Source organism: Eufriesea mexicana, unplaced genomic scaffold (assembly GCF_001483705.2).
Source record: "Eufriesea mexicana isolate 0111107269 unplaced genomic scaffold, ASM148370v2 scaffold1477, whole genome shotgun sequence".
In the NCBI taxonomy this organism is placed as follows: Eukaryota; Metazoa; Arthropoda; class Insecta; order Hymenoptera; family Apidae; genus Eufriesea; species Eufriesea mexicana.
In genome coordinates this window covers 629,109-648,568 of record NW_016909593.1, presented here as the reverse complement: position 1 = coordinate 648,568, position 19,460 = coordinate 629,109, and the positions used below count along the sequence as shown (strand labels likewise).

General features: G+C 36.0%; 1 protein-coding gene across 1 annotated transcript in view; it reads left to right on the top strand.

Moving 5' to 3' along the window:
* rsh (Rap GTPase activating protein radish) overlaps positions 1–9,994 on the top strand; it is an 86,655-nt gene extending 76,661 nt beyond the window's left edge. The window contains 5 exon segments of the mRNA XM_017901112.1: positions 202–354; positions 3,391–3,548; positions 5,690–5,799; positions 7,244–7,768; positions 9,256–9,994. Coding sequence (XP_017756601.1) covers positions 202–354; positions 3,391–3,548; positions 5,690–5,799; positions 7,244–7,768; positions 9,256–9,408 — 1,099 coding nt within the window. The 3' untranslated portion in view covers positions 9,409–9,994.
* Positions 9,995–19,460: the final 9,466 nt, after the last annotated feature.

Sequence of the window (19,460 nt, the reverse complement as noted above, 5' to 3'; positions counted from 1 at the left end):
TATTTTGGTATTTTTGACCCGTACAAAAGATCTATTTTATTTTATTATTTATTTTACTGTGGTTAATTCATGCAATAGAATTATGAAAAATCATTTCATACATCAAATGATGATAAATGTTTGACGAATACAAAATTGAATTTCGGGCAAATGACGTTAAGAAACTTGTTAGAAAGATGTCTGACTCATAAAATTTTGTAGAGTATTTCAAGAGATGCTGTACGGAATTCAGGCAGGATTCGGAAGTCCACAGGCACCAGTCGCTGAGTTACTCGCCAGACCAGTGCCCGCATTGAGCCCTCAGAAACCACGAAGCTCCAACTTCCTTCAAGTACCTGACGTGGAGAGTCCAAGGTTTGTATCTCGCAAATTACTTCTGTTAATCAGGATTATGCATTTTTATCTTCAAAAGTCCAGTTTATATTCGATGCAGAAATGAAATCACATAGATTCGCTTATTTAAATAATATTGAAATACGTCTCGTACAATGTATTAACCCATTTTCATTCAATTACTTAGAGAATCTTCCTCTCTGATGTACTATAGATATCGTCCTATTCATAAAATGATGAATTTATAATCGTCATCTTTCCATTTTTTCCCTAGATTTATTTAATCAAGATCAATTTTGTAGTAATTTTATTATGCAATTGAGAATTAAATAATTTATATTTAGCAATTAAGAATTTTTATTATATTTTTATTTTTCTGAGAATAAAAATATATTACTATTACTATTGGTACGAAAAACTTTCATTTTCAAGATCCTTTTTGCAGTAATTTTATTATGCAATTGGAAATTAAATAATTTATACTTAGTAATTAAGAATTTTTACTACATTTTTATTTCTCTAAGAATAAAAGTGTAAAAATTATTCTTGTAATTGGAAATTAAATAAATTGTATTTAGCAATTAAAAATTTTTATTATATTTATATTTTTCTAAGAATGAAAGTGTAAAAGTTACTATTGGTACGAAAAACTTTGATTTTCAAAATCCCTTTTGCAGTAATTTTATTATGCAATTGAGAATTAAATAATATATATTTAATAATTAAGAATTTTTACTATATTTTTATTTTTCTAAGAATAAGATTATAAAAATTATTATTGATACGAAAAAATTTGATTTTTCATTTTAATTCGTCGTGCAATAATTGCAGAAAAATGGGTTAATATAAACGAAATAAAATTGCGAGTGAAAGATATAACTGGATTTATTTGGCAATTAAAAAAAAGATTGAACTTGCCTTTGGTGTCGTTGTCGAATGTATATTATATACATATTTATATATCATATATATATTTAATATATATATTAATTTAATCGTAATTATGTGTATTTTTACGGCACTTCCATGTCTCCTATCCTCACACACACATAGACATACAGAACACGGTATACACACAGCACCGCATGCGATTATAAGTATATCTCACTTTGACAAAGATTTCTACCGTATAAGTCGAGTGGTAATTTGTGATGCAACATAGTTTGAAGTCCGGTGTCTTATTCACTATTTTCTTGTTTCTTGAATGACTACTTGTGTAGCATGTTTTACTATAACGAAATTTACAAATTAAAAGAGAAGCACTGCAAGAGTAATTCGAAGTATCACACTATAAGCCAAGCTAATTGAAGATCGTGTCGAATTTTATATATATCCTTTTATTTTCTCCTTCGTTTCCTTTCGTTACTGCTGGAGGTGGTTTCGAAGCTGATTTTTCAATTCTCGAAACTCGAATTTACAAGATTTCGAAATTCTCTAGTGAATTTTTATCCAGTTTGCAAAAAATTAAAAATATTTATTTTTGAATATTAAATCAGTAGTATGGAACGAGGAAATTGATGAAAAATTGCTATGCAATATTAAATATACATATATACTGATATCGTGCTCAATTTATTTTATTAAAATAAAATAATTTATATGAATTAAATATTTATTGAAATAACTTTGTTCTTTTGAGATTTTTGGGTCTCCACAGGTATAAATACACCCTTATTTCGAATTTCCAAGATTTCGAAATTCTCAAAATTTTCGAAACAGGGTATGTAATTATAAGTAACAATAAATTTTACTAATCTTAATACTATATAGAGTAGCTTCATTACGAGTTTGCAAGTGAATTTCTATCCAGTTTGCAGGAAATTAAAGATATTTATTTTTGAATATTAAATTCATAGTATGGAACAAGGAAATTTATGAAAAATTGCTATCCAGGATTAAATATACGTATATACTGATATCGTGTTAAATTTATTTTATTAAAATATAATAATTTATATAAATTAAAAATAAATTTATATAAGCTTGATTTATCGAAATAACTGTGTTCCTTCGAGATTTTTGGATCTCCAAAAACACACCCCTGTTTCGAATTTCGAAATTCACAAAATTCGAAACATAGCTTTGATTTTGTCACATCTCAAAATAATTTTTGCACGTATTTTTACTAACCATAGCTAAACAAAACACGAATAGAAAAATATCTGAACACAAAAGTAGTTAATTTAGATTTTTATTTCAAAATAAATACTAACATTCAAACTTTCTTCTATATTTTCACTTTCACTATTTTTAATACGCATTTCAAAAATTTTCAGTCGCAAAAGAGGAGTGTAACACTTGAAACACGAGTGTTATCATTCCTCACTATAGTTTCAAAAAACGCAAAGCAAAATATCTAATCCAGATTCTTGCTCTAATCTCCCTAATCTAATCTATCAATCTCTTTAAATATAACTATTAAAAATTAAAAAAACACGTCTTTCAAAGAATCGATTCTTTTTCCCATTAATCTCTCATCTATCGCTTCGTTCGAGTTTCGAGATCATGCAATGAGCAAGAAAAAAAAAAAAAGAGGAATTCGAAATTTTTATTCGAAGAAACCCACCTCTACCTTTCTCTCCTTTCACTTCTTTCTTCCTCTGTTCACACGGCTGCCACTCTGTATGCCTTCTGCCGAATTCTCGGTCCTCACCTAATTCTTTATTCACCGAATCTGGTTATCGGCATGCAGTGATCTCGACCAACACGTGTTCGTGACGAATCCTCGGAGTGATCGTGATCGTAAGCTCTTGGTACCCTGTGTTTGTTCGGTTTATCTATATCGCATCGAACGTGGCAAATTTTTGCGAGCGAAGAAAGACGAGCTTTCGTCGTTGTCTCGTATTGTTTTTATTATTCTATTATTCGATTCTATCGGAACGTCTACTTGAACCCGTGTCACCCTCTGGTAACCTCCCGCCCCTGATACTCCGGCCGAACCGAGGTCCCGTGTTCCGCTATTCCGGTCGAAGATTCTTCTTCCACGAAGAATTTCCCCTCCATACCCCGAGGTGCCGCTCTGCGGTTTCTGTGAGATACTGGCTCTGACTTGTTTAGACCTAAAAGCGTGCCCTCGTCGCCGATGATGAAGCGGGCGTTCTCGAGGCTTAGCACGATCACCACAGGCTGGGGCAGGAGCATAAAGAAGCACGGCAATGGGAACACCTTGCAGACCGAGGACAAGAAACGTTGGGCCAGCTCACAGGATTGCAGCAGTACGTATCGAAGCTATGTACGGGGTGTGATAGAGTCTATGGGATGGTTCTTCGATTATTGAATTGTGAGCGAATTTATAGGGTGGGAGAGATTAGAAATATGGGTATTTTTGGTATACTGTTGGAAAATTTATAAATTTTAGATTGGAAATTTTGGTATCGTATTCGTTGCGTCACGAACAGTGCAATTCTCACGTTGGGAGTTTCACAGGGTTGTAAGGCCCGTTTAGGCGGATGCGACCACGTTGCTGGGATACGGCCTTCTTTAACCCCTTGACTACTGTGGGGGTCTATGGGCGCTTAGAAATTTTGCGTTTGTGACACGAAAGATGTCTATAGGCGCTTAAAAATTTTGCGTTTGTGACACGGAGAGCGCCTATGGGTGCTTAGAAATTTTGCGATTGTGACATGGAGGGCGCCCATGGGCGCCTAAAAATTTTGCGTTCGTGACGCGAAGGATACCTACAGGCGTTTAGAAATTTTGCGTTTGTGACACGAAGGATGCCTATGGATACTTAGAAATTTTGCGTTTGTGACACGAAGGATGCCTATGGATGCTTAGAAATTTTGCGTTTGTGACACGGAGAGCGCCTATGGGTGCTTAGAAATTTTGCGATTGTGACATGGAGGACGCCTATGGGCACCTAGAAATTTTGCGTTTGTGACACAGGGAGCGCCTATAGGCGCTCTGCGTAGTTTAGCTTTCTGACACGGAGGACGCTTGTTTTCACAGAAATGGCGCACATCGTATCTCAATTCTTGCCGTATGGTATAGCCGCTACGTATCAAAATCTGTCGTAGTCAAGAGGTTAAATTACCCTTTGTGGGTGATAGTCGTATATAGGCAGGAACTATCAGTGTGGCCAAAGAACTCAGATATGTGTTAGATGAAAACAACTGCTGGGGCCGAGGGACTCATAAATGTTGCTATGGCTGAAAAACGCATATATGCGTCCGCAGTCGCACATCATAACTACTTAGTTCACACCTAACCAGGTCTAGTTCTATTAACCAGTTAGCTGTGCTTGACGAGTACACTCGTCATGGACAAGTGGCAGGATGTTGTGTCACGACGAGTATACTCGTCATGCGTAAAAAGTAGCGACCATTGGCTATTTGAATTGTAATTTTTGTGAAAAATAAAAAGTATTCTCAAATTTTAAGATGTTAAAATATTTTGAGGCCGGGCTGAAATAAAACAAACAAATAAAAAATATGAATAATTTGAGATGAACTCGTGCGTCCCTGTATGCACCGGCTAAAACAGCTTATCAGTTCGCATAACGAATTTATTTATGCGCGATGATAACGTTTTTTAGATGTCAGCGTAAAAGGGGCAAAAGCAAAAGTCGGAAAGCTGATTTATGATAGGGTTCCTTCAGGGATGGTTCGCCATGGGACAAATGCGTGACGCTGACCAGGCGCTGAGCCCATTGATGGCTGCTGGCCCGAAGTTACCTAGCTATTTTTTGACGGTCGCTAAAATTCATAGATATCCATAAAAACTAACCAATAAGAGAATAGATGTTAACCAAATAAGTAAATATTAGTAATAAAATTGTCAATTTTATAAAATAAACTCATCTTTTTGATCCAATATTTTAACAGCGATACTTACTCTGTGATCGACGAGTATACTCGTCATCGCTCGATTTTCGTGATGCATATAGGTGCGCACTGCCAAAAGGGGGCTCCACAGCTAACTGGTTAAATGCGATTTTCGGTTATAGCGATGCTGGCGATAAGTACAGGAAACAGTGCTCCACTTAATTTGGAATGTTCGGTCCTGGGGCAGTGACAGTATTCTAGTGGCTTTACAGTGGTACTAGTGACCAGTAATGAGTAGTTCAATGCCCCATGGTAATTGACGTTTAATATATAATAATTCCTAAGTGGAAGATGACTGGGCAAATCGTGTTCCAGTGACTGGTACTAGTGACCTATAATGAGTAGTTAAATATACAGGGTGCCCCACAGTAAGCGTAGTTTAATATATAACCCCTAAGTAGAAGATGAGTGGGCAAAAATGTACAGATTGCACTGTGGCTTACTATATTTAATCTCTTATGGTTATTCCAAGGTCTTTAAGCGATTTTTCGAAAGGATAATGTTCATTAATTCTGTGCAATTTCGAATTTTAGACAAAGAGGCGAAAGAAAAGGAGAAAGCTGCTCAACAGTTACCGGTGCCAAGACTCAGCGTGTGCGCGGATGCGCAGAAGGTTGACAGGGCAAAGTTGGCGCAGACAGAGGTAAATGTATGCATACTCTCGTGCATTCAGTCACGTTTCATTGTTGATACTGCGACACGTGTTACATATGTTTATTCCTATTTACATGAAATTTAATAGAAATTATTCTGTGTAAATAATACATTTCAAAAAATCACTATTTTATTATTAAACTAAAAAAATATTATTTTCCTGCCTGTTTAAATATTTAATAATGTTTGACGAGTATACTCGCCTGGAGAATTAATTTCCGACTAACCCTGAGTACCTGTCACGTGAGAAAATGAAACATCGTTCATTACAAAAATTGAGATTAGTATAATAAATGTTTTTTATTTCCTACTTTCTTTAATTACGAATTTCGTATTAATAAATTTTGGAATGATAAAATTATTCTTAGTAGTGTTTATCGCTTTGTTATAATTCGTTTAAATGTCTTACAGATAGACATTTCCAAAAACGAAAAATCTTTATTCTCTATATTATCCCCATATAATTCTTATCTTTTTTTAAATACACACTACTGTGATATGAACATTGCACACACTTAACTAAAAAAGAAAAGCTATTAAATTTAAAAATAGAAGCACTCGCGAGATAGAGAACGATACACCCAGTCACACCCATTTTGTTTCAATTCGATATCTCAATCCACTCCCGAGATATCGCGTGTGATATAGCGTCTCGGAAAACTGAATGGCGATTGGAATTCTTAGAAACGTCGTGACCCACTTATTTTCCTAGAATCGCGTACGTCGCGCGTAGTAATAGTAAAAAAAAACGCTGACTCAGCGGCCGGCACTGACCACTGACACGTGACGCACGTGGAGTAGGTCATCACGTGCGAGCGAGCGAGGACCGACTGTGCGAGCGAGAGGTCCGAGTGTGCGAGCGAGAGATCCGACTGAGCGAGCGAGACAGCGAGAACGAAATACTCGAAATTCCACTCACGCTTAAATTTGAATATCTCCGAAACTAAAAGAGGTATCGAAGTGAAACAAACGCCATTTTAAACTATAAAATCCCCTGCTTCTGTAGGTATAAATTATAATTCTCTGTTGGTACATACAGCCATGTTACGCGATGATAATTTGGAGAGGTTATTCCTATTCTAATTCGATACTCGTATCGACATTAATTTTTGATATTATTATTACACCGTTAATTACCTTAATAGCGATAAAATTGGTATGTGTAATGTATATATTTCCCAATTCCTCCTTGATAAATTGTAACGTGTAAAGTTTATGCACAAGAAATTGTAGTACCAATTAACTATAATTCAAATTCGTGTCAAAAACGAAATAAAAAATGGTAGAAAATTATTTTCCTGTCTCGAAAATAATAAAATTATTAATAAGAAATATTTTCAAAAGCATTTGCAATTCTCTCTACATAAAAATCATCATACATATACATGTACCAATAATTTTCTTTCTACTCACTATTTTCCTTTGTCACGCAGTTCGACATCATCGAGTTCGACCCGATGACATTCAAGATCCTGCTGATCTACCTGCAGACAGGCTCCTGTCGTCTGACGTGCAGCAACATACCAGGCCTGATCTGCGCCGCGGAGCACTACGATCTGCCGGATCTTTTGCAGGCGTGCTTCCGCCATGCGAAGCAGTACCTGCGCGTCGAGATCGTGTGCGTGATGCTGTCCGCGTTGGAGAACTATTGCTGGCGTTACACGTCCGCCTCGGAGCTGGTCAACATGATCCTGGCGTTCATCGAGACCAGAGCCTGCCAGCTGTTCCGGAATCCTGATTTTCTCAGACTGAGCGAGTCGATGGTCCAGATGATCATGTGCAGAAGTCTCGAAGTGGGCGAGATTAGGAAGTTCGAGGCGATGATGGAATGGGCGAATAATAGAATCAAAGATAGAAAGTCGACCAAGGTGGACCCGGAGGTCGAGTTCAAGTGTATCATGGAGAGGCTCAGCAAAGACCTGAAGCTGCACAAGATAACGCCTCAGGAACTTATCAGGGTGAGAGAAAACAGGAATCCATCGATTTTATTTATAGTTCGATTTTTAAAACGATTTTTAACTCTTTCACAGTGTGATAAAATTACGAATTCAGGTCAGAAACATGTCCAGTGTTTTGATGTTCGAAAACACTTCAGTGTGTAATAGAAAATGTTAAAAAAGAGGTTTTATATGTAACTTGCTAGTTATCTAGTTAGTTCGTGTAGAGTACTTGACGCTCTGCTTGTGACTGATGCAGGATAAACTGTTAATGGGTTAAACTAGTGTAGGATGCTATTTCGTGGAAAGAAATCGCGAATTGGCCAATGTCGATTTTTATTTCGGAAAAATAAATTATAAAGCGGTCAATGACCTATACATCGTATTATACGATGCCGATTTTTATTTCGTGAAAATAAATTATAAACTACGCAGCGTATTATACGATGCCGATTTTTATTTCGGAAAAATAAATTATAAACTATGCATCGTATTATACGATGCCGATTTTTATTTCGTGAAAATAAATTATAAACTACGCAGCGTATTATACGATGCCGATTTTTATTTCGGAAAAATAAATTATAAACTATGCATCGTACTATACGATGTCGGTTTTTATTTCAGAAAAATAAATTATAAAGCGGTCAATGACCTATGCATCGTATTATGCAATACCGATTTTTATTTCAGAAAAATAAATTATAAACCGGTCAGTGACTTATGCATCGTATTATACGATACCGATTTTTATTTCAGAAAAATAAATTATATACCGGTCAGTGACTTATGCATCGTATTATACGATGCCGATTTTTATTTCGGGAAAATAAATTATAAACTATGCATCGTATTATACGATACCGATTTTTATTTCAGAAAACTAAATTATAAACCGGTCAGTGACTTATGCATCGTATTATACGATGCCGATTTTTATTTCGGGACAATAAATTATAAACTGTGTATCGTATTATACAATGCCGATTTTTATTTCGGGAAAATAAATTATAAACTATGTATCGTATTATACGATGCCGATTTTTATTTTGGAAAAATAGATTATAAACTATGCATCGTATTATTCGATGCCGATTTTTATTTCGGAAAAATAAATTATAAATTATGCATCGTATTATTCGATACCGAGTTTTATTTCGTGAAAATAAATTATAAACTATGCATCGTATTATACGATGCCGATTTTTATTTCGGAAAAAGAAATTACAAATCGGTCAATGACCTATGCATAGTATTATTCAATGCCGATTTTTATTTCAGAAAAATAAATTATGAATCGTATCAATCGTATGATACCGTATCAATTATTATAACAGAAATTCCCAAACGTTAGGTCCAAAGATGGCGAAGAATTTAACACCAAAAGTTAGCACCTTTTGGTCCTAGTCTGGGCCCGAACGGAAAGCCTAGCGCCGTCCCTGGGGACCTAACGTGTCAATTAACGTGTTAACTAATAAACAAAACTAATTTTCCGACGTATCTTCCAGATCGTGCTGCCATCAAAGGCGATCAAAAACGAGAGGATCCTCGAAACACTGGTATACCAGGCGAACTCAGGGATCTACAGGAACGTTGACAGCTACTTGGAGGCTTATCAAAAGAAAGTGCAGAACCAGGAGAGTTTCGACTGCGGCTTGTAAGGAACTATCGTGCGTAGTGTACCATTACAAGCAGCTCTTACTTTCACCCTTATAAGCACGGATGAAACGCGTACCTGAGCAGAGTTGACTACAAGTTCGCCAGCACAAATAAGGGTGATCTTAACCAACAAAGGGAATACTTCATTCAGGAATTCATTGTCGATGATAACCACCTTAATCCAAACTTCACGACGATGATCACGCCAAGATCTCTGACACTGTTGTCAACTGTAGACACTGTCAACTATAGATCCGCATGATTGATAGACAGATTGCTAGAAATTGGATGAAACTGAATCCAAGACGAGACAAACCACAGACTTGAGAACTCTTTAAAGGAAGGAATAAATTTATTTTTCTCAAAAATATGGGCGAGAAGAATAGTACGACTCGCTGAACACGAGGAGCTCGAGGCAGGAAAGGAGATGAAGAAGATCTCGTTGACTGAAGGAGAAAATGGAGTCTGAAATGACGCGAAGCAAGCAAACTGCACAAATTTCATATAGTTAAACGAGAGAAAGAAGAGAAACGATGGAACGACGTTGAAAGTAACACAGCCAACGGCACAAATTGCCATTTTTGTCAAACCGAGGGAAAATAGAAAAAGGATACAATTTTTCGAACGAACAGCCCCCGGGGTTCGTGGGGAACGCGTAGAAATTCAACGGCATCGCGACGCCGACCATGACAATCTGTATCATAAAAAAAGAAAATCGCAAACGAAAAATGAAAAAAAAAAAAGAAAAAAAGTATCGAGAAAGGGGAAAATACCGATAATACGATATAACGATTAACTACTTGGTAAGCTCGAGTGAATTTCATTGTATGTATACGTACATAAACCTGTGTGTGTATATATGTACGTACAAGAGTGACGCTAATGGTAACAATAAATACTAATAAATAACGTTAAGAGGAATAATAATAGTATTAATATACAAGAAACCAAAAAAAATACAACGTTGATGTTGAGTGTGAAATTTAAACGAAGACGAAGCATAAAGACGAAGCTGAAACCAAAAAAGAGAAAAAAAAAAAATATGAAGAAAACGAAAAAAAAAAAAAAAAATAAGATATTCGAAGTCTGTTCTGTTTTCTATCGTAGTTTTTGTATCTTCAAATACTCTAAGGCAGATATTCTAAAATTCACGGGAACAGGCTGGTCACGTATACAAGGATAAATACATATACGAGAATTAAAAAGAAATATTAAGAAAAATAAAAAGAGAGGAGATCTCTGGTTTTTTAAATCATCACGCATCAATCGAGAATAGCGACGAGAAAAGGAAGCATCCGTGTCGCTGTTAACCATTCACGTATATTCATAGACCGTGATACGAATCGGTACATTTACTCACTTGGAAATCTCACACACACACACACACACACACACGTACACTGCGTGACACGTTAAAAGGAACTCTTCTTTCGCAAAACGATCGTTCGATAATTTAGCCTAGCCTGGTTCCCGAGTTTCATTGACTGCATTTTCACCGGTGAAACGCGTAAAGACGAGTAAAGGAGCAACACACACACACGCATACACATACACACACACGAACACGAAAGAAGAAATATATATATATATATATGTACGAAACGAAGAAACAAAGGCGTGATTTCGAGAAGCACGCTGAAGAGGCTGATTTTCGTCCCCCTGACTCTGTCCCCGTTTCGCTTTCGCTCTCGCTTCTCGATCGTCCTCGGCGCAACTCCTCTCGTAGGTTCCAAGAATATAAAGAGATATTTTTTACACGATCACGACGCATTTCCGGTCCCTCCCTCGCGTGTTATTCTGTTTGTTACACACGCAAGAAACGGAGACACGATTGTTCAAAGAAACCGGGCAGAGAGAGAAGAGAAAGGTAGCAAAGGTGAAGGGGAAAATCACTCGTCGATTCCCGAATTTAGGGGATCGTCCAACTGTTAAGTGTCTTATTGTTCAGGCAAGCGGCTGGACGAAAGTAGATCCTTCTTTTCGCGCGCGAAACCAAAACACTGAGACTATCTTCGTGACGTTGCGGCCACGTCGAATGATTCCGTGAATTGGAAAGTCTGAATGATTGGTCACCACTTTCGCTGCCACGTTGGCCATATAACCGGTCAGGGTGGTCATATAACCGGCCACAGTGGCCATATAACCGGTCATGGTAGCCATATATCCGGTCACGGTTTCTCCCGCGACGCCACGGTGGTCGTATAACCGGTCACGGTTTCTCCCGCGGCGGCACGGTGGTCATATAACCGGTCGCGGTTTCTCCGGTGACACCGCGATGGCCATATAACCGGTTACGGTTTCTCCGGTGGCGCCACGATGGCCATATAACCGGTCGCGGTTTCTCCCGTGACGCCACGGTGGTCATTTGTTGACCGGAGCGTTTAAGCTACTTCCGATTGTGAAAGTTGAATGAAAATTGACAGTTAGTAGACTGTCAACCGTTACCACGGTGGTCATACGTGACTATCAATGAGATAAACGCTCCGTTGGGTAAGAATGTTGTGTTATATCACCGATTTGTTATTATTTTGCCATTATATGCTTTGAAGAATGAAAATAGTAAAATGGCGTCCTGAGCGGAACACGTGACTCCGGCGTGGCAGTGAAAGGGTCAGAGAGTTGGAGTTTTGAGCGGGAGCACGTGGTAGAGAAGAGGGCCCTTTGTAATATTTTTACAGAATAGTAGAGAATACAGAGAGGTACAAATACACGTGACGTGCAGTGTACGAGCTGAGTCGCGAGATACTGGAGAGTGAGAGAGAGTGAGAGAGAGAGAGAGAGAGTTAATAATTAAAATAAGCTAACTAAATATGCAACCGTATGTGTAGCTGTAAAACAAGCTAAAAGAAGAAAAGAAAAAAAGAAAAAAAAAAGTATTATATATATACATATAACAACACGTGTCGTTGTAAACGTGAACGTTTGTAAAGAAATCGTGTCGAATGTGGACGATGATCTGCCGCCATTTTTCCCGCGTGCACGTTCCGATCTTCGTTAGTAATCTCGATCTGAGTAAGAATCCACCGTTTCATCAACATTATTTACTCTTTCCGACAATCGCGAGCAAACATTGATTTTATAAAATTCAAATTAAATCCTGCAATTTCTAATTCTAAGTTTATTCGCTTACTCACTAAAAGGACTACTTGTTATTTTTACAACTGCCAACTACTAACTTGTACCTGCTTTTGGTGAAATTAACGTTGACTCATATCGAAATAGAAATAGTTCAATATTATTATAATATATAATATATAATATAATTATTATCATTATTAATATATTATTATAATATTATAATTCGAGATAGTTCAATACACTTGTTTATTTTGATAGGTAATTCCGGTATGAATTTAGCAAATTAATGTAACAAGAATTACATTATAAAATTTTTAATTTAACCCTTTAGGGATGAATACCGCAATATACATGGAAATTGTTTTATTTTTTCGAAATGAAAGCCACTCGAATTACAGCGAAATAATTATTTTAACATTTTCAACATCGCTGTTAATATTCTGTTAATATTAAGAAGCTTCGCTTCGATGTAATATTTTTAATCGTTTATTACATACTCTGTGCATCGTTATCTTTATCTCTCGTCGGCAAAGGGTTAAGGAAAACCGAATTATCGTACGGATAATTTAATGATTTAACAAATTCGCAACGAAAGATCGTGCTGTAATTGTCACTCCAGCGATGATCTGCAACGACGTGGCACCACGTGGTTCTTCGTTTGCCAAATAAATGTCCCACTACGTGTCGCTATGAATGAATAAACTGTATGTACAATAACCTAGCGTAAACCCGTGGAAAGTTGCGTGACACATGCTTAATCCGAGGTCGATAATCAGTCGCTGGTCGATACACGTGAATCACTGTACACGAGTCGCTGGTCGATGCAATCGAAACGCTGCCTGTCCTTCCATATTCGAGAGAAATTCCACACCTCGTTACTCACAGCTCGTTGTTCGCCACGTGGGCCTGCGTAATTAGTAGATCATCGCTGATAAAACGGAAGAGTAATGGATAGATCGGTGATCCCGGGGCGGCACGATCAACGTCCACGACTCTAAACGTCGCTATGCTCTCACGTTGTCGTTCATCTTCGTAAGTGCGAACAATAGCAGATTTTCCGCGACAAGTCGTGTCCACGATGAGATGAAATACGAAATTTTTTGAAAGAAGAGAAAGGGGAGATCGTGGACCTCGCGTAGCTCGAAATTCTGCTAACTCAGTGTGTAAGCGTAGATGTTTTAGTGTGTGGTCGAAGTGTAATCGATTGATCGCAGTGTGCCGATTTATTAAAGCACTGCGTCTGGTGCTTCTTCGAACACCAGAGTTCATTCGTCGTTACGTGGTGCGAATTTCGAGGCGTAATCCAGTACAAATTCGCCCAATTTTCATATTTTTCCACGATTTGGTAACGAACATAAGTCATTTCATATGAAGAACACGTATCTGAATTTCTAATTCTTAATTATATAAATATTTTATATTATTTTATAAGTTTTTATATTATATTATAATCGTTTTAAGTTTTAATAATTATGAATTAAGAGTTACGTTAAAATCGACTAATTTTATTATAATTGAAGAGCAATTATTTTTATTGACATGTTGATAAATGCATGTCATTTCGAATTCTGCTCTGAACAGATTTCATCACTCTTAATACTTTGATTGTCATGTACTTTTTATATAGTATACTCAGAGGGCCACAATAAAATTTCCATTATTCTTAGAATATAATGACGAATTATTAAACAATAAAGGGAAAAAAGAATGATGCAAATTATTAATATTTGCTATTCGAAATTTTCAATTTATTTGTTTTGCGTTGTTCAAATATTCAAAAATTGGTTGGAATAAAACAAATATAAATTTTAAAAATTAGTATCGCTGGATATTGGTGACCACCATGGCTCCATGGCTGAGGAGACCAGCACCGGTCATTGATGACCACCATGACAGCCAACATATTAACGACAGAAATTTGCAACCGTTCTATATTTCTTTATTTTAAATAATTTTTTATATCCTAAGATAGTTTAACATGTTGACTGCTATGGTGGTCATCAGTGACCACTGCTTGCCTCCTGAATGGGAGAACCATGGTGGTCCCGGTGTGCAATGATACTAATTTTTTAAATTTATATTTACATTTAATTTAAAACAATTTATATCTAACCAATTTTTGAATATTTTAACAACGCAACTAAATAGAGAATTTAGAATAGAATTTTAAAAATTTGCACCATTTTTGTTTCACCATATTGTTTAATTATTCATTATTGTTATTAAAGAATAATGGCCCCCATATAATAGTGTACCATATAAAAAGTGCGTGACAGTCAAAATGTAAAATAATTTTACGAATTTTTTAATATCCCAAAATTGAAAAATTATTGAATTATTTGAAATTTCCAAAATTTCAGATCACAAAAATTTTGATAAATCCACCCCTATCAAAAATGTTCAGAACATAATAATTACTATCTTTACACTCATTGAGCTATGCTAAATTATTCGATTTTCCAAATTTCAGATCACAAAAATTTTGATAAATTTAGCTTCATCAGAAATTTTCAGAATATAATTATTTTCTTTGCTTCTTTCTTTCATTGGGCTATGCTAAATTATTCGATTTCCTAAATAGTTCACATTCCCTAGACTTTCTCAAAGTCTGCACTGAGATTACGCCTCTGCATGCCACGTCATCTGCGATCCGACATGATGTACAAAGCGAATTCTTTTTCCACGCTCGATGACAGTCCAGTTGCGTTGTTCCGCGAGACAGAGAGAAACAGCAAAAAGAGAGAAAGAGCGAGGTTAAAATAATAAATGAACAAAAGCGGAAAGGAAACAGCTCGAACCTCGATAGACGAAGGAACTGAATAGCCAAAGCATGAAAGAGAGAAGAAAACAAAAGTAATTTCATCGAAAGCGATTCTGTCCAGCCATTGCCGACTATTGTTCAACTGTAAATGTACACATACAAAAGGAATGAAAAAGAGAGAAAGAGAGATACAGAGATACGAAGAAACACAGAGAGAAACCATAAGTATGAATGAGACTATATATATATTCGTATATAAATATATATAATATATATATACATATATTACATACACACACGCGCACACGTAACACGTACACACACATGCACGACTAATGCAACACAGAGACGAGGATTATCGTGTCAAAGATACCGCCACGTGGCCGGATTGCGGCGAGTATCGAATGTGCCGCGTTTTGAATTCCGTTCACATGGAATTCCACTCGTGAACCACGCAAGAGGGTTGTGTTTGCAACGATACGCGAACGCTTATGGTGTACCCCTGCGCGAGAACCACGCGATAGGGGCTGCATGCCGCGGTACCGGGCTTCTCTTAACCCTTTTGCACTCGATGGCTTCGTTCGCGTCGAAATCACGATGCAAGAATATTTTTCATCCTATACATATCAATGTCCTAGTATTTTCGTACACCCTCCCTTGGGTTTGCTTCAATTACACGCGAGATAGGGGTGGAAAATTCGTCATATTTTAATTCTTGAACTACCGAACTGAACGCTTTCTAACCCTTTGCACTCGACCATTTCTTGACTAAAGAAGAATAGGAGTTCAAAAATCTTCTGCTACAAAGCTGACGATATTATTTTGAGCAGTAAATAAGAAATTGTATAATAATTAACACGTATTTCATTTCGATACCTCGCATACTGTTACGTTGTTTTAAATTTGATATATTAATTAATATAGATCTTCGAAATTTTATCAAATGGTGACTGAAAGGCACCTCTCGAGTGCAAAGGGCTAATAACTGGTTTCTAAATTTTTGTTGACACTTTGACTGCCATGTTGGTCATATAACCGGTCACGGTTTCTCGTGGGACGACATTGGTGACTTGATGGAACGCTTGGACTATTTACGATTGTAAATGTTGAATGAAAATTTATAATTAGTGCATTTTTAATATAGCCGTTAATTAGAGGATGCTTTGAAATAAAAAGTGTCTCATTGAACAATTACAAATTTTTAATTTGTCGCTGTCAATCGTTACCAAGGTACCATGGTCACCTGTGACTGCTAATAAGATAAAGACTCCATTGGGTAAGAATGTTGTCTTATATCACCGATTTATTATTATTTTGCTATTATATGCTTTGAATAGTAAAAATGAGAAATTAAATAAATAATAAAAATAAAATAAATTCTGTGGCGAAACACGTGATTGCACTGTGACAGTCAAAGGGTTAATCTATAGATAATTTTAGGATTTTAGGATTGATTAAAATTGATTGTATAATTTTTTATTGCAAATAATCATCAGGTATCGCGTTTATTAATTTTTCCATGAATATAAATTTTATTTTATTTTAAAATATTTTGTTTAATATATCATATGAAAGTATACGTTTTTAATAATACTGTATTCGAATTCCAGAAGAAATAAATATTGGAATATACAATTGTACATATATTATATATAAGAAAAATTGCGAAATCGAGAGAAATAGAAAATTTTTAAAAATTTAAGAGCAGAGATTTGACCAAGCATGTGCAGGTCGGTAGTTCTGATGTTGAATTGATACTTCAGTTAACCATCATGCATCGTATTACTTGCAAAAGGTATGACAAAGTTTCCATATCACTGAAGGGAAAATAGAGATATTTTTGTGAAAAATAGTAAGAAGAATTTTATCCTCGAGATTTTAATACCGAAGACACTCATAGTACCTGAATATTAATTTTCCTCTCCACGAATTAAAATATTAATAAAAGCCGCATATTTTTATTAAGAATAAATTTATAATAAATATAATTAACAATTACTATATTTACTGTACGCAACGTATGATTATTATTTATAATCGTCACGGAAAATTTGGAAAAAATTGCAAGGTGCCAAAATTTGACGATATGAGCCATTTACTGCACAAATCGATCAACTCCACTTTTTGAAAAATCTTAAATTTAATTGTCAGAGCACTTGGTATAGTCGTAACTTTTTATATTTATAATAACTTTCCCTGATAATTAAGATTAACACCATTAAACGACAAAAATTTGTTGGCCACTGAATAATAAATAATTTATTTCAGAGGTCACTTTGATTAACTCCGTACTCTAATGTAAATCGTTGCAATAATGCAACTCAAATGCACTAGCAAGCCATGAATGATAACGGTGAATTTTTTAGCGCCGTCTTATCAGAATTTAAGTAAAATTTAGCAAAATTTAAATTTATTACTTTTTCACTTGCCAAATCGGTTAATTCTTCCAGTAACATAAAAATGGTTACATTACTAACGATTACCTTTTGGCTATTTTTTCTTATAAATTTTATATACCGTTAGACGAAAGTTACATTTGTATTTATGCATTCTACGATATTTCTTTCGATTTAAATTATAAAGGGAATTTTAAAAAACAATATACATTATTACATTGCATTTCTCCACTTTTTGTTTTACGGAGTTTAATCACATTTATCACGAAATACAATTTTCTACGAAATTTAATACCGCATTTTCTCGATGCTTGTCAAATTTTTAAAATATCACTAGGCGATTAAACGATGGATTACACAGGGTTAATTCGATTTCGATCACGTACTCGATTAATTTCCCTCTTTTTATTTTTTCACAAATACACGAAAAGGCAAATTATCGGAAATAAAAGTGCGAAAGGGTTAAGCATATCCCCGTCGCCTGTCAATGTCCTCATCATCGTTCTAAACGCTGTCACTGTTAAAAAAGACAATTCGCTGTCCACTTTTGCCGATGGACTCTCACTGTCATTGTTGTTGTTGTTATTGTTGTTATTAATCTATCCGCCGGTTTCTACATCTACATATATGCGATCCCTGGTCCCGAGTGTGCAATAATCGAGTAAATCGAACGAAGATCAATCGAGTGCTCGAGGGAAATTTTCAAAGGAAAAGCCATTCAACGATTTTTCTCTCCAGATACACCGACACAGTCACCATTTACCAAACGAACTAAAATCAATTTACAGAATCAACTCACAGTTTCGATTTTTCACTGCTTTATTTCAATATTCGTGTTACATGTTTGTCGAGTATCGTTCAAATTCGTCTTTCATTTCTTTAATTTATTTTTTCTTTTTTCTTTTTCTTTTTCATTGTAATACTCACAATTTTACAGGTCCGGTAAAAATAGCGTTCTCGGGGTATCCGAGTCCTCGCCTAATGTTCATCGAGTGTTTCTCAAGTACCCGGATACTCTCGTTGTGTCTGCGGAACACGAATACAATCAACAGACACTGATAATGATTTGGTATGCGTGTTTTTATGTATGCATGTATGCGTGTGATATATGTATGCACACACGTATATATTTACATATATATGCGTGTGTTCCATGAGTGTGAAGAAACAAGAAAAATAATGGAGTTTGAATGATGCGTTTGCGATCCGGTTTACGATGCGTTTATCGGTTCAGATAAGATATAATATACCCATAGGGAATCGAAGTTGGTATTTTTAATATGATCGTAAGATGCCCCCGATCGCTTCGGTATTATTCGTACCCTAAGATCGGCATGAAACCTTTTCGTTTTCCCTGTTCGCTTTAGGCTCGAGCGCATAACACAGTGCTTCGCTGTCGAGCCGGCATATATCATTCGGATTGCCTCTGTCCTCTGCATTCCTCTCATCCGGAACAATCGAACACGGTGTATTACACGGGGATATACGAAGGCATATACACACGCACACGAGGATCCGAATAATATCTGCGGTGCTAGGTTCGCGCTGTTCGTCTTTCAGTCGTGGTGATATACGCAACGTTGCTTCCTCAGCTGGACAACCTGTACCGCTAGCTAAATTTTCATCCTTATTTTTCTATTTTTCTTTGTCTCTTTGGAAAATAGCGAACTCGTTCGGGACTCGCCGTGTCACGTTTGCGTGGTGGAACGAATACAAAAGGCAGATGAAATTATGTGAAAAAAGAAAAAAAAGATTTATTGTATATGAAGCTACTGTGATGTTACTGTTGAATATAAAAAAAAATATATATATATATATA